This window comes from Apteryx mantelli, chromosome 1 (genome assembly GCF_036417845.1).
Source record: "Apteryx mantelli isolate bAptMan1 chromosome 1, bAptMan1.hap1, whole genome shotgun sequence".
Classification (NCBI taxonomy): Eukaryota; Metazoa; Chordata; class Aves; order Apterygiformes; family Apterygidae; genus Apteryx; species Apteryx mantelli.
Window position 1 is genome coordinate 95,354,332 of NC_089978.1, and position 22,219 is coordinate 95,376,550.

Sequence of the window (22,219 nt, forward strand, 5' to 3'; positions counted from 1 at the left end):
GTGGAGAACAATACAGAACTGGCAAGGGAGTGGATTAGATGACCTAATGTCTAATATCTGTTCTCCTCCTGCCAGCTATTTTTGGTCGAGTTCAGATGTTGGTAACTATTTGACCTTTTAAAATCTAATCTGACAATACCCGGCCTTTTCCTTGTTTACCTTTGTTCTATTTGCTGGCTCTTGTTAAGTAAAATTTGATATACGCTTGTGAGGTCTGAAATATGCTTAGCCCTTTCTCTTGTTGTTGCCAACAACTGTTGATGGTACTGATTATCAAAGGATTTGTACTTTGACTAGGGTTGCTAAATACCATTATTAAAATAAGTACATTTCAAAAGCAAAACCTATCTTGAGACTGTGGATTGAAGGAACTGCATACTAACCACTTAAAGTCATACCATGTTTTTGATTTACTGAGAAAACATTTGTTGAAAGCTATTGTATACATATTTCAGGCTATGGCTCACTCTTAAGCATAGGTGATCATTATGTAAAAGATCTTTAACTTTGGATATGAGCTATGCACCAGTTCAGAAATAAACTTGTAAAAATTGGACAAGAAACATCTTTGCCCAGCCTAATGTATTGGAGTTAGCATCTAGGGATAAGACTCCTAGACAGTATAGTAGCACAAAATATGTTTCCTATTTTCAGAGTAAGAACACTTCTTGCATGAGAGGGAGAGAGACTGCCCTCCAACTGTCATCTTTGAAGTTTGAGATTGCACAAATCTTAGATATTCACATAGTGCTGTGACCACTCCACCCACTCAGTGAAGTGTTTCTCCTGAAGTATTTGAATCAGTCTTCTCATGTTGCTTCTGAAACAGCTTATGAAAGTTATCTCATGTTTTAAGATCACCTGTGATACTTACTTGCAACTTTTCAGCATCATAGTGGCCATTCTGCTCCAGTATTATTTCTCCAACAGTGATCAGATTAAGTGATACTACAAACTAGAGAAAAAAATATGTGAAAGGTAGTCTTGGAATAGCCTGTCATAGAGAAAACTTTGTAATCTGTTTGTTGCCTGAAAACAGAATTTTTTTTTTTTTTCTCCAGAACTCTAGGTCAGGCTGGATTTTTTTTTGTTGTTTATACCAAGATGTTAAACCCTATTGTTATAATTCTGGATGTTCCTGCTTTGCTGAGCTCCTTGTTTTCGTGTAGTATAACAATGAATTTCATGATCCACTTTCAAGATTCACCTTACAGTAATTCCTCCATAAATGCTCCTTTCTAATTTAACTGCCTCTTGTGTAATATCTATTAAAATTAGCCAAATTTTTAAATGTCGACTACTTAACACTGAAGAATGGTTCTTTTTGCCTGAAAGAATATGAATTTGTTAGCTTGCTGGTGTGAAGCAGTTTGTGGAAATGCTACCAGGAAGAATCAGAAATAATGGCATCATCAGACATGTAAACTTTTGCACCTGCTTGTAACTCCAGATTTATCAGTGTGCTATTCACTGACCTTTTGTGTATTCTTCAACTGTCATTTTGCTCTCCAAACTACTTGCTAATATTGGGAGCAACTTACTGTCCATCTTTCTTTCCCTGTTCCTCATTCTCATGGCTATAGGAAAGGGTTGAAAGAGGTATCGGCAGCAGAATTACTAGCAAAATCTACTGCCTCTCCTCTGGTTATTATAGATTTTCCACTGCAGCAGCTGAAATTAGCACAGTCCTTGACATTTAGTTTCAGTGCAGCTCAGCAGTACTGACTATCAGAAATGAAACGGACTCACTGTGCTGTTTTCTGTTTGCCACTGCTGCTTATCGGAACTGTGGGCAGCAACAAAATAAAGGCATGGCTTAGTCTGGAGAACTGAGAGTGTGACTTTGCAAGTGACTTAACTGATGTAAACACATGCTGCTGCTGCAAACAGAGTTTTTACTCTTCCTCACCTTCCTTGCCTGGTTTGCATTCTGACCACTTTCGTTATGTTGGCATTAGCACGCCTGATACTGTGCAGTCAAGTGAACCAGGGAGCTGATCTGTCTAAAAACAAGACCAGTCAAACTAAAACAAACACACAAAAGGTTTTGTGCTGGGTTAGCTCTGTTGTCAGGCCACTAGACCTTGGGTTGATTGAAGGGAGGAAGCAGGAACATGTGGTTGTGTGTGACAGAAGAAGTGGGGCTACCTGCTCAGACAGCAGCTTTAGCTGGGATAGGTTTAAAAGCTGGCTATGAAACCATCAGTGAGGCAGCAGTGTATCAGTATCTTTCTCAGCTGACATCATGGAAAAACAGCAGTATGCTGCTCAAGGCAGGGAATACAAGCAAGTCCGTCAGGAGGGACAAGGACCTCATGAATAGATTCAGGGGCAAAGTCAAGTGGGAAAAGCGATAGACAAGGTGAACAGACTTGTCTTTCATGGCAAGGCCATCTGTGACGCATTATAAAGAAGTACCCAACTACGAGGTCAACACATCCAGAGTTGTCTCAGAAGGACTGAAGCTTTGAAGCACTCCCACTATGGCTGTCCTTTAGGAACTTTTGGCAAAGGTTTGATCAGATTTGTGTCCAGGCTGAAGTGATCTACACTAGAAATACAAAAGGTGGAGATACACCTGCTGGTGGGTAGGATGCCTGGGGAGGTTCTCCAGTGACCTCTGCAGTGTATTTCATGTATAAATGTATACAGCAGAATTATGGAATTTAAAAAAAAAATCAGTAAATTACTTATTTACCTTAGAAGACTCCTCTCCTTCTCCACATCCTTTAGCTGTTGGGATAGGTATACAGCTTCTGAGGGGAGACACCCTTTAAAGTCTCCATGAACAAATGTTAGACATGCAGATGCTGCAGAAGACCTTTCACTTGTGAATGAAGCCTTCAAGAATTAACTACTTAAGTCAAAAGCACATACGGAGTTAAAATATATCTTCAAATATAGTTAATTTTGCACATTAATTGGGCACTTCAGTGCTTAAGTGACTTCAATATATGTAAATTTTTTTCTGGCCTTAAATCTTTCAAAACTCATTTCTGAAGCCAAAGTCTTCCTGAATTTTTTGTCATATGCTTTTTTTTGTACTTCCTACTTGCAGGCAGAATGAGTACTGTATTGAAACACTCCTTAAGGGATATAAGAGGGTCAATTGTTCTTTTAGTTTGAGGAGCTGCTCTTAACAGTGTTTTCACAGTACTGGAGAATGTGGAAAACTAAGTATATACCCTGATACAGGTAGTATATACTGATACAGATATTTCTGTGAAGGTGGAACTCATGCAGCTTTGTTTTCTATGTTTTCACACTGTGTGATTGATCAGCTATAAGCTGGTTATGACACTCAAGATGCCTCCATCCTCTACACTAGTCTTCTTTTTTTCTTTTTTTTTTTTAAACTTCCATGAATTTAACTTTGGTTTTCTACTGTTCTGTCCTAGCTGTTTGAAAAGCAACAGTGACTAAAATTATTGAGCTAGAGGGCATGGAGAAACTCCAGGTAGACAAAAAGTCCTTTTGCTAAGGGAAAACAACCTCAAAATAGTAAAACTGTGTTAGTGCCCTTTAAAAAGAAATCCTGTTGCATTATTCCGTTTTTGCATTTCTAGTAATTCAGAGTTATACCTGTTTAAAAAAAGAAAATAGGTGCTTGATTTCAGTCTTATTAAAAACAAATGTAATATATGCTATTGCGACGTAAAGATTATCCTGATAAAAACAGTCTAAAGGAGGGATGCAAAATTAGTTACTTGATAGGTTGGCTTCAGTGGCAAATAGTCTAGGAAGTTTTCTACTACCTTTCTGCAGCAGTCTTTGAGAGTGAGGCAGGTAGGGGAGGACAGGGAGATCTGTGGGACAGTTTAGAGTTGTAGTGCAGGGCACAGAACTGCATCAGCTCAAATCAGGGCAGTGACCTTCAGTAAAGGGTGGTCGGGAGCTGTGGGAAGGGAGGAGAAATTTCTTAACTCTGCTTCAAGGCTGAAGCCAACACATCATGTTACCATGCTTTTATTATACTCCAAACATGTAAATCAGTTGAGTGCTTTTGCGCATGGGTTTGTTCAAATCCTACTTAGAACAAATTATGTGTAATGCAATAAAAAAGCCAATCCTAATATGTGCATACTTAATTTATATGGAAATTCAAGTTATGCAGATGTGAGGGGAAGGGGGGGGTGTTGTGGGAGAGGGAAATAGCACTGTTAAATTCTAGGTTTTTGTCTGGTTTGTAGGGCTGTTCAGTCTTTTAAGAGTATCATTTAAGAGTGTGTCATTTAAAGAGTATGGCTGCAGTCATTTTGTGGATTCTAGCATTGTATACGTTTGTGTGCTCTCTTTATGCAATTCCCCAATGTGACAGAAGACTTGATAAAGATCTGCAAAAGAGTTGTGCCGCATTATCTGTTTTCCCTAGTTACCATATAATTGGATAAGATGAAATATATATATTTATACCTTTTGTATGACTATTCTGTCCACATCTATGCAATTTAATTTTGACCGACTGGAAAATTCCATTAAAAAATGCCTTGAAATGCTATCATATGTACCTTGCTTCAGGGGAAAACGGGCAAGGTGGAAACTTGTATTGAAATGTGCTGACAGCACACAGATATTGCGAAGAGAAAGCTTTGTTTGCACGTTCTCTAGGTCAGTGTAACACTTCAGAAAGAAATTACTTTTTGTTTTTTCTTGGGTGGGAGTAAGAGAGAGGGGTAAGACATTGGCTTACCAGTGCAGCGAGTGGTAAATATAATTCCTGTACAGAGCAGAATATTTTGCTTGCCTTTTTCCTCATCACAAAAAAAAAAAAAGCAAAATAAGAGTTACAAAGTATAGGCTTAACTTTGTCATATGCAGAACAAAGCTGCCAATGTGAAATTCTCCAGGATTCTTTTGCCACAAAAATGCACATTCTGGGATGTAGAATCTTTCTGATTTTAAGAAATATAGCTACTTCAAAATGCTGGTAATTTAGATGGGAATTAATAAAATTAGCTATTGCTCCTTAGCCTTCAGTGTTGTAACAATTTCAAGAAAAAAGTTCAGCAAGTTGAGGGCAGTCTTTTTCAAATGTACTGAATTGTCAGGTCTTGGGTTTGTTTTTTTTGTGGGGGTTGGGCTCCCCCCTTCATCTGTGAAGAGGCTTGTCAAAAGATTGAATAGTTAGTAATGGATACAGACTGGTACAGTTGAACACCAACTTTTACAGCTGGTTTGTATTACTGGAAAATCCCTGAAGGTGCGATCTGTGATACGTAGGTGGTGGCTTTGCTTTTTAAGACATGGTGGAGAAGAAGTACCTAAGAGCTGCAAAGTATGAAAAACCAGGTACATTTTTGGCTTTGATCTTGTGATCTTTTCTGCGTAGGCATACACTATACCTGCAATGAAATTATATTGTTGTGAATGGACTCTGCTCAGGTACTGTTTCTCGATCCTTCTCTCTGATTCTGGTACCGCAAACAAAATATAGCTTGCCTTTACACCCACAGGGCAGGCAATGCCGATCAAATATCAAGTGACAACAGACCAGATCTTTGCTCTTTACAATACCTCTATCTCTTTTGGTGCTAGTATTTAGCTTTATTTTGGCCTTAAAAATCTGTTCAGGTATCAGTTTGAATTAAAAGAAGGAAGAAGAGAGAACTTTGTCTTGCTTGGAGAGGTATAATCTGAAATAAAAGTAGTACTCCATCTTGTTTTCTCCCCCTGACCCCTAAATGCTTTGAAGACTCAGACAGCGCCATTATAACCTTCTTTTTGCTTCTAATCCTGAATTTTTTGTCATGTGTCATTTTGGGGGATAAGGGGTCCAGAGCCTGATAAACTAGGGAGATTGTAGATAGTGAATAGGATCCATTAAAGAAATCACTCGCCATCTATCAACATACTTCATATTATGTACTGCTATTTATTGCACTGGTCCCAATCCAGTCATAAACCATTTTGAAGATGAACTGAGACTAGTTACCCATTCCATACTGGGCACTAGACTGATTCCCTGCTTTCGTAGCCAGATAGTAATCAATAAAATGTATATACGGTGCCTCTCTTGTGTATGTAATAATACATATTTCTTTGAAAAAAAATTTAATATTAAAATCTGAAGGTTAAGTGGCTCTTGGTTGAAATACATGGTTGAAACGCTTGGAAAATTATGTCTGGCCATAAACTGTAGAAGATCATAAACTAGATATTACTAACTTAGAGATCATCAGGAGCTAAATGATTAGCCTTTTTCGCATACTGAAGAACAGAGGTAAGAACTGCTGTACTGGATCAACCAAAAGGTCAGTTCTGGCCTTGTGTTGTGCCAGTGGCTGGCAGGAGGTGCTGTGGGAAGAACCTAGGAACAGAGCATGGACAGAACAGGCCTTCCCCTTGTACGTTCCTGGGTTATCAGTTGATCAGAAATTTCCTGGGCCAGAAGGTATAGTCTGGACAATTGTGTATTACAGCAACTAGTGAATTTCTCCTCTGTTAATAATCTCCTTTCTTTGTTAAACCCATTTATATTTTTTTCTCCTCAACAGCATCTTATGCCAACAAGTTCCATAATTTAATTATGCATATGCACTGTGTGAAAATTCTGGTCCTTTGACTTATTTAAATGTCAGTTTTTGTTGTTGGGCGCCCTCTTGTTTCTCATATTGTGAGAACATAATGGATAGCTGTAATGTATTTACCTTCTCTATCATGGTCACAAGCGTATAGCGAAGAGGTCAGCCTGTGCTGACTGTGTGTTAGAATTAGATCAGCTGAAATGTCTGCCTTCTCTAAACTAGGTGGTTTGTTATACAGTGATTATTTAAACATAAAGGATTTTTTCTTAAAAAAAAAAAAAGAAGAAGAAAATAAGAAGCAGCATGTAATTTTTAATCCAGATGCATTCCAGTTCCCAGCAAGTAGCCCTCTCTGAGTTACGTTCCTCAGTTTGTTGTCTAAGGCAGCGGTAGGTGGTCTGAACTGCAAAATGAGAGTTGGTTTGTTCTTAATTAATTTACAAAATGCATACAAACATTTCCCTTTTATGAAAACAGGAGAACAAAACAGAGGAGGGAAATAAGAAAATAAGTGCACATTCAAAGCTGCTTCTAACTTGGGGAGGTTGTGAGTGAAAACATTTTATAAAAAAAACAATGTCTGAACCAATTCTGATATAGTTAATGGGTTTCTTTCTTTGTTTGAAAAGAGCTAGCAGTTCCATTGATTATTTTATCTTTTTAATAAAAAATAAAAAGACAGAAGGATTGTATGATAGGTATTCAATAAGCAGCTGTCACTTTAATAGTATAAAATATAAATTTATATCAGTATATTATGTAAAACTTCAGCCACCTGTAACATGGAAAGGTCATAATGTACTTTCCCTGGCTGCTTATATATTGACTTTATGTATTACTTGATTGTCTTAGAAGCCAGTTACAGATACTGAAAAGGAAGTTATTTAAAATATGGTAATGGTGATCACAAACTTGATTTAAATTTTGTCATCTGTAGTTACAAGTTTCCACTATTTTTGGGTTGGTGGGTTTTTTTCATTATTACATTTATTTTGAGAAAAGATGAACAAAGGTATTTTTAGTTTTTGATAGATAGTCTCTTAGTTTCCAGATGTCTGTTTCTTCCAGTTTTTCCGAGCAAACGCTCTTACCTTTCTTTCTCTCGTACGTACAGTATTCTAACTCTTAAATCGAACCCTACTGTATCCGATGTATTAACAGTGCTGCTTTTTTCTTTTAATTAGCTTTAAGTGTGTTCAACATATCCCTGCAGCTGAATTTGCCTAGAGTTCAATGAGTTGACTTGATAGAATTCTTAAAACCAAAGCACTGTTTAATTTCCAAAGTGGGAACACAGCATTTGGAGATAAGAGACAAGCAGTAGGCAGCTTCAAAAGTCTATTTTACTGTATGTTGAGGGGGGAAAGGGTGGAGAGGAGAGAGGCTTTGTTTTCCTAATGTGTTTCCAAATGATGCTCCCAGCAGATTCTGGTTGAGAGGTATTCCTCCCAACTAGCTTCCCAGCAGTTACTTTCCTGCTTGAAGGTGGGTCTCATGTTATCTTTGTTCTTACCAACTTGTTTATCAGGGTAATTTTGTAGTTTCACAGGGAGTTTTGCCAGACATTTACTATTGTCCCATAACAACCTTTGATTCTTTGCTGAGGACTGGTTTGTCTAGAGCTTTCTTCTTTACTGCTTCTTACTGCTGTGATTGTAGTCATGCAGTATACATTGGGTTCATCTGCAGTAGTATTTTAGTTCAGACTAGGAGTGCGCTTTGGAAGCAAAACTCCCAGTTGTCACCATAATGCACAGTAATTTTAAAGCACTGGAACTGAATTCCTTTTGGATTAAAGTAAACTAGAAGATATGCTCCAAGAAAGTATCTGATGCCATCCAACTGCCATGCAGTGCTCATCCCAGGGGACCAAATCAGAGCTAGTCCAAAGTAAAATTCTCAAAATGTATATAGTGTGAACCGTCTGGGACAGTTCTTGGGAAGAATAATTGAACACTTATGCAACTACCAGTATTGAAACCAGAATTACGCAACTGGTCAGGAGACTGTGCATTTCTGAGCAGTCTATATAGCTGCATTCCAGACACCTTGATTTTCTGTAAGCTACTATTAAAGGAAGTTGCTTTAGGTTGGACACAATCATTATGTTTTGGGGATTCAAATTCAGAGTATTTCTTAATTTGATAACCTGTTTAAGTGTTGACATAACAATAACCAATTCCACTGTTTTTAGCAGCTCTATATGGCATATGGTTGTAAACTGTATCCCAGGAGCCTCATTAATTGGATACATCACAAAATTGAAATTAAGAGCTGTATCCTCTGTTGGTTGTACTGCAGAATGGCACAAGCCATTTCCCCTTCCCTGCCTGGGTACTGGAATGCACATTCCTCCTCTGTTGTGAAAGGAGCATGCTGGCATTACAGTGTTCAAAGTCTCTGTTAAATGCAGCAAGAGAGAAATCAAGTGATAGTCAATATTGCTGCTTCTCTTTACATTATCCTTATTTTTCATTCTCTTTATAATCCCTTCCCTCAAGGATATGCTTTGTTCTTAAGGTTGTGTGTCTTTAGAATACATGATAGTCAGTGAGCAAGAATAATGAAGGCATTTGGACATATATACCCTCTACTGGGCCCTCTGTCCTTTAATGGTACCTGCTGTAGAGAAGTTTCCATTAAAGTTATACTTCTTCTGGCTGCATTTTCCTCACCATATCTGCTAACAGATGGAATACAGTTATTCTAACAAATACAACAAAATCTTGCATAAATATTATCTTGAGCCAACAGGAGTATACTTCTAATGCTGAAACTTGCTTGCTATCCAATGTAAGGGATGCACAGCAGAACTAGAGCATAGTTTGGGAAGCACGTGTATAAAAATATTCTGTTTATAGAGAGTGTGTACAAGGTGTGGGCTCTTTCAGTATTGAGGGGGAAAAATGTTCAGTTGTGGAAAGAAATGTGCAGCTGGGTAACTTTGCTTCATGCGAATTGTTTCTCCTCAGTAGGACGCCACAGCCCTTTGGGGGTGAGCACTGTACTGGTGGTGAGCAGCAGGGGCCTTGGCACAGCTCCTTTGCTGTCTTGTAGGCGCTTTAAAGTTCATTGAGGCATATTTCCTACTAGAGGTGGATGGCTGATTCTGAGCGTGGGTTTTTCTTGTTGTTTTCCCTTTATATTGACAGTTAAGTAGAAGTTCAGAAGACATCGCCTGTTGAATAGCTCTTGGTCAGGTATGTTCAGCTTGCTGTTGAATAGGGAATTTGACACTCAGCTTGGCTTTAGAATGGCCTGTGCTTTCCACTGTATTGTTTGTTGCTTCTTTTACAAGCAAATCTAAGATGATATATGACGTACTTTTGGGGGATACTATGTAAAGAATAGCTGAGAGAGAGTTTCCTGAAACAGAAAGAATTGGTGTTATTAGTAAAATGCTACTTATGTGGCTTTTGTTGTTGCATTTGCATATACATATGAAAAACATTGCTTTGACACCACAGGATTATCCTAGCCTTCAGTATGGTTCTTGAAGGCTAGAAAGCTGGAAACTTGAAATAAATAGTTGAGTAAAGGAATAAATGGGTTAGTAAAAGGTCAAGATGTTCCTGTAATGTTGTCAGCCCTCTTCATAAACCAGCTAATAAACTGAAGGAAGAAAGGTTTATGTAATTAACTCTCTTCAGTCCTTTCCTCCAAGTGACCTTTGAGCAATGGTCAGCTTGAACCAAGACTGATAGAGAGCAGAGGGTTTAGATATAATTAAGCTCCTGCACATTTTGGGGGAAGGGACAGTTGGATAGAGGCCAAAGACCCAAGTAGTTCCTCTGCAAAGGGAAAGCCTGTACTGTGAGCTTTAAGTTTTTTGTTTTGTCCATCTGGTGGCAGGGCAATCATTGCCTGCATGTCCTGAACCAGCCTCTTGCCTAGCTAGTATTCAGGTGTCGTGGCCATGCTACGACATGCTAGGGAACTAGCCATACTTTGTGGGATCTTAAGGAGAACAGGAGGCTTAGAAATGAAGACATTTGGGGACAATACAGAGGATGGAGGGAAGGCAGGGAGTGTAAAAAGGTAAGACACAAATCTGTAGGAAACTGACCTAGTTAGTTCCTGGGCTGTCTAAATACCTGAAATTGCTGTAAGAGCTCATGTGGATCGTTGAATGAAAGCTTCTGCACCACAGTCACTGGAAAGTCACTGTGTTTGATATTTGCTGGGGAAGGGCGCACTGGTGCCTTTTGTTAACGAAGGAAGCGGGAGGAGAAATTAAATATGTGTTTTGCTACTAACTAGTTTATAATGTATTTGCATCAGTTTCCACTGAAGAAAATAAAAGCTTTTTTTGTTTTCTTTTTTTTCCCCTCTTCTCTACATGTTCCCCCAATTTTTCAGTCTTCTGTCTGTGTGAATATTCTGGTCTTCATTTCCCACATACCAAGCTCCTAGTGCCGGCTGTGAAGGAAGCGTGCCTAGAGTGCTCCACTGTGGTCTCAGTGGAGCACTGCCGTTAGCAGGGTTGGGTGACATTGCTCCGCTTGTTTCCTCCTAAGCTCCCCATAGGCAGAGCTCTCTAGTTGTGACACCATGAGCATAGGCGGGGATGTGCATGTTTTCAAATGTTGCATTGAAATCCACACCAAAGTTATTTGTTAAAGCATGAAGTGTTAACGGCTAGCTGAAGTTCAATGCAGAAAAAAGTTTCCCTTAGAGAGGGGACATTTGGCAAGATGCATGTCATGCAACACATACTGTGACTCAACTGAGAGTGGGGGAGCTCTCATGGGTCACACTCTTCACTGCTGTGGATCTTCCCTGAGGGACTGTTGCAAAGGCAGCTGCCTGAAACTAGAGGGTAATAAATGGCATAAGAAACTCATAACACATGAAGAGAATAGTTACACCAGTGACTAAATTTTTTTTGATCTGTTAATTATCAAAAGTTTGTCAGTTCCTTCAGAAGTGCAAATATTTGGGGCATTAAAAATTGGACTACCCAGAATGCCATTCTAATAGTTTTATTCAAGAAGCAAGGGGAAAAGGTGTTTTTGTCTTGGCATAGGATAGTCTGCTAAGAAAAACTCAGGCTAATAAAAGAGCTTATATATTGTATCTGAATAATTTTTTAAGCCCTCTGCTTCTGTTACCTTACAATAATTAATAATAATATGCTGAACACTGTGGTGTGCACTAAGAGTGCTTTAATCTTCACTGTTTATTAGCACTTATTTATCTTTATGCAGATTTGATGAACTTGCCTGCTCCCCCACCTAACATGTTTTTTAGTCCTAATGCTACAATTTTATTAATAGACAGGGATGTCTTTATGTAATGAATATGAATGCATGTCTCCATTCACTTCAGTGGCATTCCTTGCAGGTACTGCAGTCTGTTCTTGCATGACAAGTTAGTGTTGGAAGGAGCATGCTGGAAGTCTAACTTGCCCTCTTTGTTGTCCAGTTAGCTTTTGTGCACACTTACCACTTCCTTACAGAAAGTTTGTGCTCATCTTGCATGAATAAGCTGAAATAGCTGTAGAAAACAATACACCAAGTACAAGGAGGGTATTGGGGGGGAAAGGAAGAAGTAAACAATTTCTTGTGTTTTCCTTCAGAAAAGACCAGTCTCACAAGGCAGAGCATGCTTATTTTAGTCTTCTTGCAGTATATATGTTTGTTAAAGGAGGGACAGAAGTTCTTCTGAAGCCCTCCCCTTGAAAACTGCTAGCTAATAGAATGAAGGTTCAGGTACCTCCCTTGACACAGTGTTTCTGCCAGGGTCGGGCAAGGAGGAAGAGCTGTGCATCTGCTTGCTACTGAAGATTGCAGGTTAAAGAGGAGTGGGTTTTGGAGCTAACATCTTGCACAAGATGAGGTAGAACCAATAGGACTGGAGTATGAAAAAGAAAAAGGATAAATCACATTTCAGCTGATTGTGTTTGATTTCTATTCCTGCTCAGCCCAGTACTGTACCATGAAAGCAAATAAAATGCTGTCTTTTTGCATTGCACAATAGAATGAGCATGTTATTTAGAAGTGAAATCCAGGCTTCAAGGAAAAAATACCTAAACAAGTAATGTATATATGAATTTATGGAATGGGTTTTAAAGGCTTCTTTATTTCAGATACATATATTATAGTTTTCATTTTTTTCTTTTATTTTGGAATAATAATAAATAACTTTTCAGACTGGTTTTGATAAGATGTAAACAAAAACTTATATGCCAGGCCCATGGGGCCATCCTTGAGTAAGCCACATCAGTGACAAATATATACGTTACCTAGATTGTATTTCCTTCTGCGAGGTTTCCATGTTGTTTAAAAACAAACCAACCAACCCTCCTCATTTTAAATTAGTGAAAAAATACACTAGGCCTACAGTACAGTATAAATTCCTCAGTCATTTGTAAATAAGGAAACTTAGGTCTGGGCTTCATATAGATTTTTATGTTAATATATGCATTTTGATTAGCAAGCCTAATTCTTTCCTTTTTAAAAAAAAAAAAAACTAGTATGAGATCTATTGTTAATGTAGTTATCCTCAAATAAAGATATCTTACAGCATGCTTCCCCTCCTGAATAGCTGAATACAGCTGTACCCTAACTACATTTATACCAGAATAACTGCATGTCTTCTGTTAAAATTAATGTAGGATTTTGTGGGCTTTATTCTTGTATATTGAGCTAAACTTTAGAATGATGTCTGCATCAAAGATAAAATTCAGTGTGTATTTTCAAAAAGAGAATGAGGACATTAGTATGGTACAGTATGTTGATGTATAGCCAGGTCTCTGAAGTGGAACTAATGCTAACCTTTGGGAGCTGGTAATTTATTAATAAAAAAAACTTTAACCTCATGTGGTGATCTACCCACTTAGTGAGACAGCTGCACCTTTCTGCTCCTTTGAAAGCTTTTATTTTGTTAACTTTCCTCGTACTAATGAAGACTTCAAGAAACCTAAAACAGTCCCTCAACAATCTATTCTCTGCCCTTGCCTCTAGCCCTTGATAGCATTTCCCTCCCCACAACTATTGCTGCCTTCAGGTGTGGTTCTTGTTGGCTTTCTGCCTGGTTGGTGCAATGAGCTTCGTTCCTGGTCCTTTCTTGACTGAGAGCATCTCTTCTCTGTTCTCCTTCCAAGATGAGGTATAAAATACATGTAGGCTCTTGTAGGCTGGGATGCTCACATGTATTGCAAGTTCCTTTGCCAAATCACAGGTCTTGTTCTGCCCTTGAACTTTATGCAGCCATCCTGTTTTAATCACTAACAGACTCTGAATGGATTTGCATGTGTTTATTCTGATTTTGAAAATCTGATCCATAGCTAAAGGTAATGTGCTAACTTGGTGTGCTCTGCAGAGTGAATTATATGCCTTGGTTAAAGTATAAGTAATTATAGTGGAGAGTGTAATACCTTTCATGTTAGATTAGGTAAAGCAGAGGTTGCAGATCAGTTGAAAATGATATGCACATTCTATTTCATATCAATGTTTTTGCATGATCTAAATAAGGAAAGCTTTAAAAAAAAAGCATAAAGCTTTCACCATTTCACAAGAGTTATTCTCTGCTAGATATTCTTTCTATACTACTGAAATTGGTTTGTATGCAAAGTGGTACATTTCAAAAGAGGGATTAATCTTGACCACAGAGTCTTCCAGCATTTATATAATATTATTGGGATTCAAGAGAAACTTTTCTCTATTAATCATAATTCACAAACTCAACAGGACTTTTTCTCTTTTGTTAACAGGCTTGATATTTGCAAGTTCCACGCCTTGACAGTAATCATCATGGACAGTGGTAAGTTTGTTAACTTAGTGATGAATGCACATACTTTATTCTCCATCAAAGTCAGTATTAACACACCTGCAGGATGTCCTCCCCTCAAAATCCCTATCAGTTCATGTGAAAAATATCCTCTGCTAGTGAAATGCTTTTGGTGTTACATATGGGGTAGATTTTTGCTCACATGAAACTGAATTGGAATTAAAATTGTACTGTTGTTCTGACATAGGTACTATACACAGGCTATAATAATAAACTCCATAAACTTATTCATGGACCTGTGAAAGCTGGCTCCAGAACGAAGAGTGTACGGGTGACTTTCCAGCCTTCCATATTTTAATTTAACTGTTCCTAAACCTACCCAGGTAACTCCAGGATCTCAGAGCACGAATCACTTTTGAAACTTTGAATGTTAATGCTCAGAAGACTCTTCTCTTTTCTCCCCTATGCAAGCTAAATAGTTTAATCAAGGTACTCTGCAGAAAAATTCAAATTTACCAGTAGCTGCAGCTTCTAATTTAAAATGAAATGTTTATTTCTAGTATTTGGTGTTGTTTTTAGTGTACTTGATAAGGAGGCAGGGAAGGGGAAGCTGGGTAATGTTCTCATCAGAGCATTTACAGAAAACTTTGGTGCCCAAAATGCCCTGGGCTTTGCTTCTCCAACATTATTGTGTACCGAGAGACTTTTCTACACTGCTGCTTCCTGCTTCTTCTATCACTAAAGATTGAAGCCTCTTTTCTTTGGCTGTGACAGCATCAGTTGGCAGGGCTCAGATATATTTTTCCACTTTCATGTTACACTTACGTCCTTGCCTAAATCTTTTGAAGATGTTACGGGAAGAATAAGTGTGTGGAAAGAGAAAGGGCTATGGCAAGCTAAATCCTTCTGCATGTACTCAAGCTATTTGATGGTATTGCTTGCATTTGGGGGCTGGAGGAGTGGGAATATTGAAAAAAGAAGTGTGCTCTGTTAGTATTCTTTGTTATGGAGTATGGAATGCTGGTTTTTTGGGGGGGGGTTGTTTTTTTGTTTTTTGGGGGTTTTTTTAGATATATTTTCTTGGACTTCCTTGATCCAAAGTCCCACTTCTTCCTTTCTCTGGTCTTCCTCCTCTTAAGCATTAAAGAATGCTTAGAGACTTAGCAGGCAGTGGTAGGTCTGAGCCTCATCTCATAAGGGATGAGAACAGATCTCCAGAGCTCATCAAGAACTGTAATTTCCTTTTAATAGAAAATTTTGTTGTAGGTTCTGTCTGTGATTTGAGATGGTGACTTTCATAGTGCACCAAACACACTGTAGTGACAGGAGTTTAAGAAACTGCTTTTAGTAAAAAGTGTGATTGGATAATCTGGAAAATAATTTAGACCTGTTTCCAGTATAATTCAGTGTCAGATGTCTGCCTCACTTCTTGTGAGGATGCTGCCTTGTTACCTGTAGCGCTTGCATAAATGTTGTGAGCATTACTGCTTGGGCCAAGTTTTTGATGGGAGATCTTGCAGACTCTAGAGGCTATAAAAGTAACTATTATAAGTATAGGATGAAATTAGGCAGACATGCATTCAACCATGCAACTCCTGGAGGAAGACAGGCTCGGTACCACACATGATGTTATGCTTTTTTTAAACTTTGTAGGAGGTTTTGAGATAGGTGGGGTATAAAGCAAAATGTACGCTCCATATTTTCATAATTTACAAGTACATCTTTTAGCGACTTTTTTGTTTGTTTCAGATTGAATTTCTATTTGCTATTATGATTGCACACAAGTTTCCCTGGGAATGTATAATAAATTGAGCTGACTATATAATGCCCTTTAATAATAGTAACTCATAACTAAGACTTTGAAATGGTGTTTCTGTAGCTTTCTGATGCATAAAAACTCTCTAAAAGCCAAGTATTACTTGCACACAGAGAGCACCGAGGGCAAACATGTTTGAAGAAATAAATATGTGTTCCAGTGCATCAGATTTGGTAGTTGTACATCTACATAGATATTCTATCAAAAAAATAAGGGGGAGGGGGGAGATGAAAGGATTTAAAATTTTTTGTTTTGTGGCTATCTTACATAACACCAAAACCGTAACTTTGATTTTTCCTTATCCTGGATTTGTTAGTTAACTCCTTAACAAAGTTAGTAATTAGGTTTAATCTTGCTCCATACTTTATTTTTGCCATGTGTAATTTTTCCCTGATCATCTTGAGCTCCATAGTACTAGCTATAGTGAATTCAGCCACACTGTAGCCTGGCTAGATGGGCATCCAACACAGAGTTTTTTTACATGCTTCTGTGCAATTACAACTGAATGTCTACGTTGTGGTGGTCATGGAATACTAAGAAGTTAGTGGTTTCTACATTATGGTTCCATTATCTCTTTTTAGGTGATTCATCAGGCAATGACTGATTCTCATTAAATCAATATCTTTCGATCAGTACCCCCATCAAGATTGCTTCGATAAGTGTGTGGTGTGTTTTTTGTTTCCCTGCTACATTTGTGTTGATTTCTGAATAAGGATTTAAAGCCATCAGGAGTCTGTGAAGCATTAAAAATACCAAATCAAAACAAACATATAAGCAGTTTTGCTTCATTTTTGTAGTCTTGCAGGGTCAAAAGCAATTCCTGATCTGGACTAATCACAAGATTTATCAGATTCCTTCAGAATTAATATACTGTGCACTTTATTCTCTTCATTGGGCCTTTTTGTCTCTGATGTGTGGGTTTCCATACTGTAGCTTGAGAGACTAGAGACCCTTTCTGAATATGGACTGCAAAATAAAGTGTTCTTTTTTTTTCTTTTTTTTTTAAGATAGTCATATATTGGCCATTCGTGAATATTGAATTATTTTAATGTTTTGCTGTTCTTCAGCATGTTTTGAAGCAGAGATGTACACTTAGTTCTTCTTGGAATACTAAAGTATTACCTAGAAACTCATCCTAATGTATAATGAACACAATATTGTATGACATTGCAGCTTTTAAACCTTCATTCTCAATTTGCTTTTTTGGTAAATTGACAACAGCATGTAGAAACAGAGATTTGCATATTGCTTCTGAGAGCTGGTAGTTTTACATCGTTGTATTTTTGGCTGCTTGTGTTTTCCTCTTCAGTCCTTTTTCCCTCTGCACACAATCCAAAATTATAATAGTTGCTCTCATTGCTTTTTTCAGGGACTTGTTCCACCTGTGAAATGACATTCCCTAGGTCTCATCTGCTGAAGGAAGGGAAACTGTTGATTTATAGTGCATTATCTGCTCTTCAGTGACTCCACATATGGATACTCCTAAGAGTGTCTAGGCTGTAGCTTGTTCCACTTCAGGAGTGCCCACAGGAGGAGTTGGTCAGTAGGTAGAGCACTGGAAGTTCATCCCTGTACATGGTTGAGTGCAAGTCTCCTGATGTGGACAAATCCTTAATCACATTGCATTTAGGTGATCGCTCAGGCATGTTGAAAGAAAGCCGTTTTTCAGGCCTTTGCTTAGAGGGCGAGTCAGGGGAATTGTGTGGGAAATTGAAAGAAGCTGTCTGTCTTCTTTGGAAGAGATTTTTGAACATCGCTTCATACTTCATTTATTCAGTGGACTTGCACAGTGGAAAGTGCCCATGTGCTGAGTTGCAGTGCTATAGAAAACCAAAATTGCAGCAAGTGCGATTGTAGAGTTGTATGCACTGTCAGCATGACTAATAGTGTAATCTGTGTGGTGCATATATGTACCTGGTAATTATATGTGTAAAAGTGGTTAGTTTTGCATGTAGCAGGTTATTTTGTAAATACCTGGCTCTCACACAGCTTTGTGCCTGAATCATGTATTCAACTGAAAGCATAAGAATGACTGGTATCACTGAGTTTAATCTTCAAATATTTAATCTTTTGCAAAAGGAAGATGACAAAGTTTAATGACTTATAAAGTGAGTACACAACAGATACTGAGCAAACTGAAATTAATGTAAAATAGGTCAGTAGATCAGCCTCATTATGATAGTAGCCTCCTTGCTGAAAAATGTCACCATGCCTAACCTGTAAGAAAGCAAAAGAATATAGAGCTCATCTTTATAGACTTGCTGCCTTTCTTTTTTTTAATATTTAAAATACAATTATTTAAGAAAAAACACAGCAAACTTTAATTCACATAAAATCATAGATAAATCATTTCAAATCAGTATAACAAGTCAGTCTCTGTTGTTCTGCAGACAGTGAGAGTCTGTCTTCATGGTGTGTTGGAGGTTCCCAAGCTAGCTCTAAATGAACCAATGCAGAGATGGTAGCATAGATCAGGAAAACAGTACAACTATGCAAGTATGGCAGTGCATTGAACTAATTAGCCCCAGCTGTAAGCAGTCACAGTCCATGAACAGTGTCTCATAGATGTGATTTTCTTGCTTCCTCGCCTGAAATAGCTGAAGAATTTCTGCATCATACACTGCAGACATAATTTGGGAGTTATTCTGTCCTCCAGACTTTGGAGTGTTCCAGTTTTATGTTACTGTAAAAATCATTGGTCAGGGAAGTTGAGGGAAGATGGAAGGTCAGAAGATGAGATTACTCCCAGCTTTCTTTGAACAGAAAACAACACCCCAGAAATGTTACTAAGGAAAGCAAATGAAGAATACCTATGTCAGAACTTCGGGGAGTCTCCCTCCCCTTTTTTTCTTTGATTCACTGAATAACACTCTAGGTTCCTGAGGAATAAGTCCTTACAATTGTAAAACAATGCTATATTAAGATAGGTTTTATGCAGATGATTCAGGAAAATGGAATAAGGTATTCCTTCCTTTTTCTTTCTTTCTCCGCTCCCTGATTTCACATCGCTGTTTCAGGGTTGACACTTCTGAAGTGAAAGTAGAAAACCAGCTTCAAAATTGCTTAAGCAAATATATATGAGTTAGACTTAAACTTCAATAAATGCAACTCTTTTACCATATGACTGTGGCTGGATAATATTCAGAAATACTTATATCTTCAAAAACTTCTGAGCATTCAGGCTGTGATGCACTGAGGCAATTGCCAGTATTTTTCTGAAGTGTTCACAAGCAAGTATTGTTTATTGTCTGTCACCTTAGTTTAAGACATCACTTGAGCATGTGCTTGTCTCTCTGAGTACTCTTCTTGGGCACAGGTTTTAAATCCTGAAGTAAAAATTTTAAAGTGATCCTGAGTGCTTTCTAATACAGAAATGGGATGCTGAATTGAGGTCTGTCGTATTTACAACATTATGGTAATAAATATTCCTGCCTAGATTTTCTATAATTAGTGGGAAAAAATTGGAGAGATCTTTTATCATGTTAACTTTTTCAAGGTCCTCCCTTTTTTTTTTTCCTTTTTCCCCCAGAAGCACATTTTCTTTGAGCAATTTTACCATGAAGTTTTGGATACTTTAAAAGTTTTGGATATATTAGAAGTGACTTTTGTTATCTTTCATCTTATTCAGTGTTTCTAACAGAGGCCAAGGCCAATTCTGTGTTAAAAAGATACCCAAGAGCCAACAGATTTTTGGAAGAATTAAAGCAAGGTGATATAGAGCATGAATGCCGAGAAGAAATCTGTACCTATGAAGAAGCAAGAGAAGCTTTTGAAAATGAGGAAAAGACGGTATGTTTTGGTGTATATGCATGCATTAACACTAAACTGTTAGGTATGCTAAATGGTCATGTGCTTTCCAACATTACGCTACATTTGTTTTTCTTTTTGGCCTGATTCTTTAAGCAAATGAGGTTTGCACAGTGGAGAGGGATAGACTGCAGAGTAATAACTTTTGAATCTTTTGTCCAGTTAAACCAAATTTGAAAGGGAGCAGAGTCTCAGAGATAATTAAGCTCTTACAAATTCTGTGAAAATTGGCAGCTGGGAAGAAAAGGAACCTAAAGTAATACACCCACTTTTCCTCAAGTGGACAAAACTGTCGTTATCCATTCTGTTTTGCAGTAACACTTAGCCAAATGACATGTGTACTGGTTCTCCTATCATCACACACTTAGGTCTGACCTAGATATCACAGCTGCTGCTGTCTTGCATGGAAGAAATCATGGGATTGCGGCTTTTATTTTAACAAATCTTCATTTATTCCATTGCTCATGGAACAGCTTGTTTATTGAATATATTCACATGAAATGAGTGAGGAACTCAAAGCATTCCTTTTAAAATATGCCTTTGAATCCTATGTGCTGGTGTAGCTAGCCTAAGTGTTTGGTGCTCGGACTATTAATAGTCTAAAAATTTGCAGGAAGAGAAGTGACTTTCTTGAAGTTAACATCTGCAGGCTCCCAGACAGTCTTGACAAGCAGCACTGCTCTTAAACAGTGCAAGCATAAGAATTTCAATGTTGCCATATGTTACGCAAGAGCAGTAATTTGTTGATTTCAGTGGACTTTTCTGCTAAAGCAGATACTGGCCACACAGAATTGTTGCATAAGGCTGCATGCAGAAGTTTGCAATATGCCAGGAGGATACTTGGCACTTTGAATTAGCAAAACCAGTGTTCTAAGAAGCTTGTGGACCAGTGGCCCTGCAGCAATATCTGCAGATCATACCCAATATATTTTAAGTTGCCTCCCAACAAATAAAAACAGCACACAGGTTTTTAGTTGTGGCATCTGACATATTTAATGCAATACACTCAAAAATATATTTTTTTAATGTGAGAGAGACCTGGATGAAACTGGGGCTGAATTTTGGGATAAATCTAAAATAAATAACAGCTGCCAAGAAGTGTCACTCAGAAAACTTCTTTTCAAAAAAAGCATCCATCTGTTGTGTGTTTCTGCACAGGGAAATTGTACATGCAGGTCTATGGATTAATGGGCAGGATGGCACACGGAACATTATAGACTTCTTTCGTAATTTGCAAGGATTATGTTATTTCACTCTTCAGTGGCTACATCAGAAATTGCTGTCCATGGTAAAGGCATATTCAACATTTGAAATACTTGGCATCTTTTCATTGGAGGTCATACCTAGGGGGATGGAAGGCTGGAATGAAGAACTTTCTTATTTATTAAAATGAAGCAGTAGATCATGTGGTGTCTCTTCAAAGCTTCTTCGTTCTGACATTTAAAGTGCATGCACACACATGCTTTTACCGCCCAACCTCTGCTTGGTGTGGTGATTCCTAGTGACAGCTCATCATGTAATGAAAGCTAGCACATACCATGACACAACTTGCATAAAATTTTAACACAATATTGCTTTTGCTTAAGTAGTATGAGAAGTTCAAGCTACTAGTGCAGGCATAACCTAAACATGTTGCCTCTCAATTCAGCTTGTTTTTCTCTCTTAAATCTTTGGGAGCATTCTGTTTTTTGGTAGATGGTGTTTCCGTGGCAGGAGGTACTTGAGAAACAATAAAGTAGAAACAGTTATTTTTCCCATCTTGCCACAGCCTTTCCCTGTCACAGTGCAGAGGAAATTCTCAGTAAAGTCCATGGCCCATCATCCATTTCTTTTACTGTCTCCTTGTTCCCTAGCTTCTTTGTTCTGCTTTTGATGGCTTGCTAATGTACCATCCTTAGGCACCTGCAGTCATGCCTGACCAGCCTCCTTTACTTGTGCTTTATGTAGTCCATTGTCCCCCAGCTGTATCCATCCCTACAGTCATTTAGTAAGACTTAACTTCTGTGTCCTGGCTGCATTGTATATGTTGGGGATACATACATAGTTGTCACTGAAATACTGAGTGCCTTTAATGTTGTGTGGGCTTGGGGATTTTGTGCTGTTTGGTACGTTCAGAAATCTTATTCAAAATTATAAAGTTAATGAAGATAATAACTGTTAGGAAAGTAAAGAGTAGAGCCAACAGGGAAGAATTTACAGTACTTCCTGATACCGGGTGGATAAAATAGAATGAGAAATTCAGTGTTGACAAATGTGAAGTAACGGGGAAGAGGAAACATTCCTCATTTTATACGTATGATTGACTCTGAACTGAACTCAGGAACAAGATCCGAGTTTCTAG

The 22,219-nt window shown here is 38.1% G+C and overlaps 1 protein-coding gene across 2 annotated transcripts in view; it reads left to right on the plus strand.

The window, feature by feature from the left end:
* PRRG1 (proline rich and Gla domain 1) overlaps nt 1-22,219 on the plus strand; it is a 37,534-nt gene that overhangs the window by 4,044 nt on the left and 11,271 nt on the right. For both annotated transcript variants that reach the window (XM_067297593.1, XM_013941709.2), the window contains exons 2-3: nt 14,239-14,288; nt 19,700-19,860. In XM_067297593.1, the coding sequence (XP_067153694.1) occupies nt 14,279-14,288; nt 19,700-19,860 (171 nt within the window). In that variant the 5' untranslated portion in view covers nt 14,239-14,278. The remainder of the gene's footprint in view (nt 1-14,238; nt 14,289-19,699; nt 19,861-22,219) is intronic.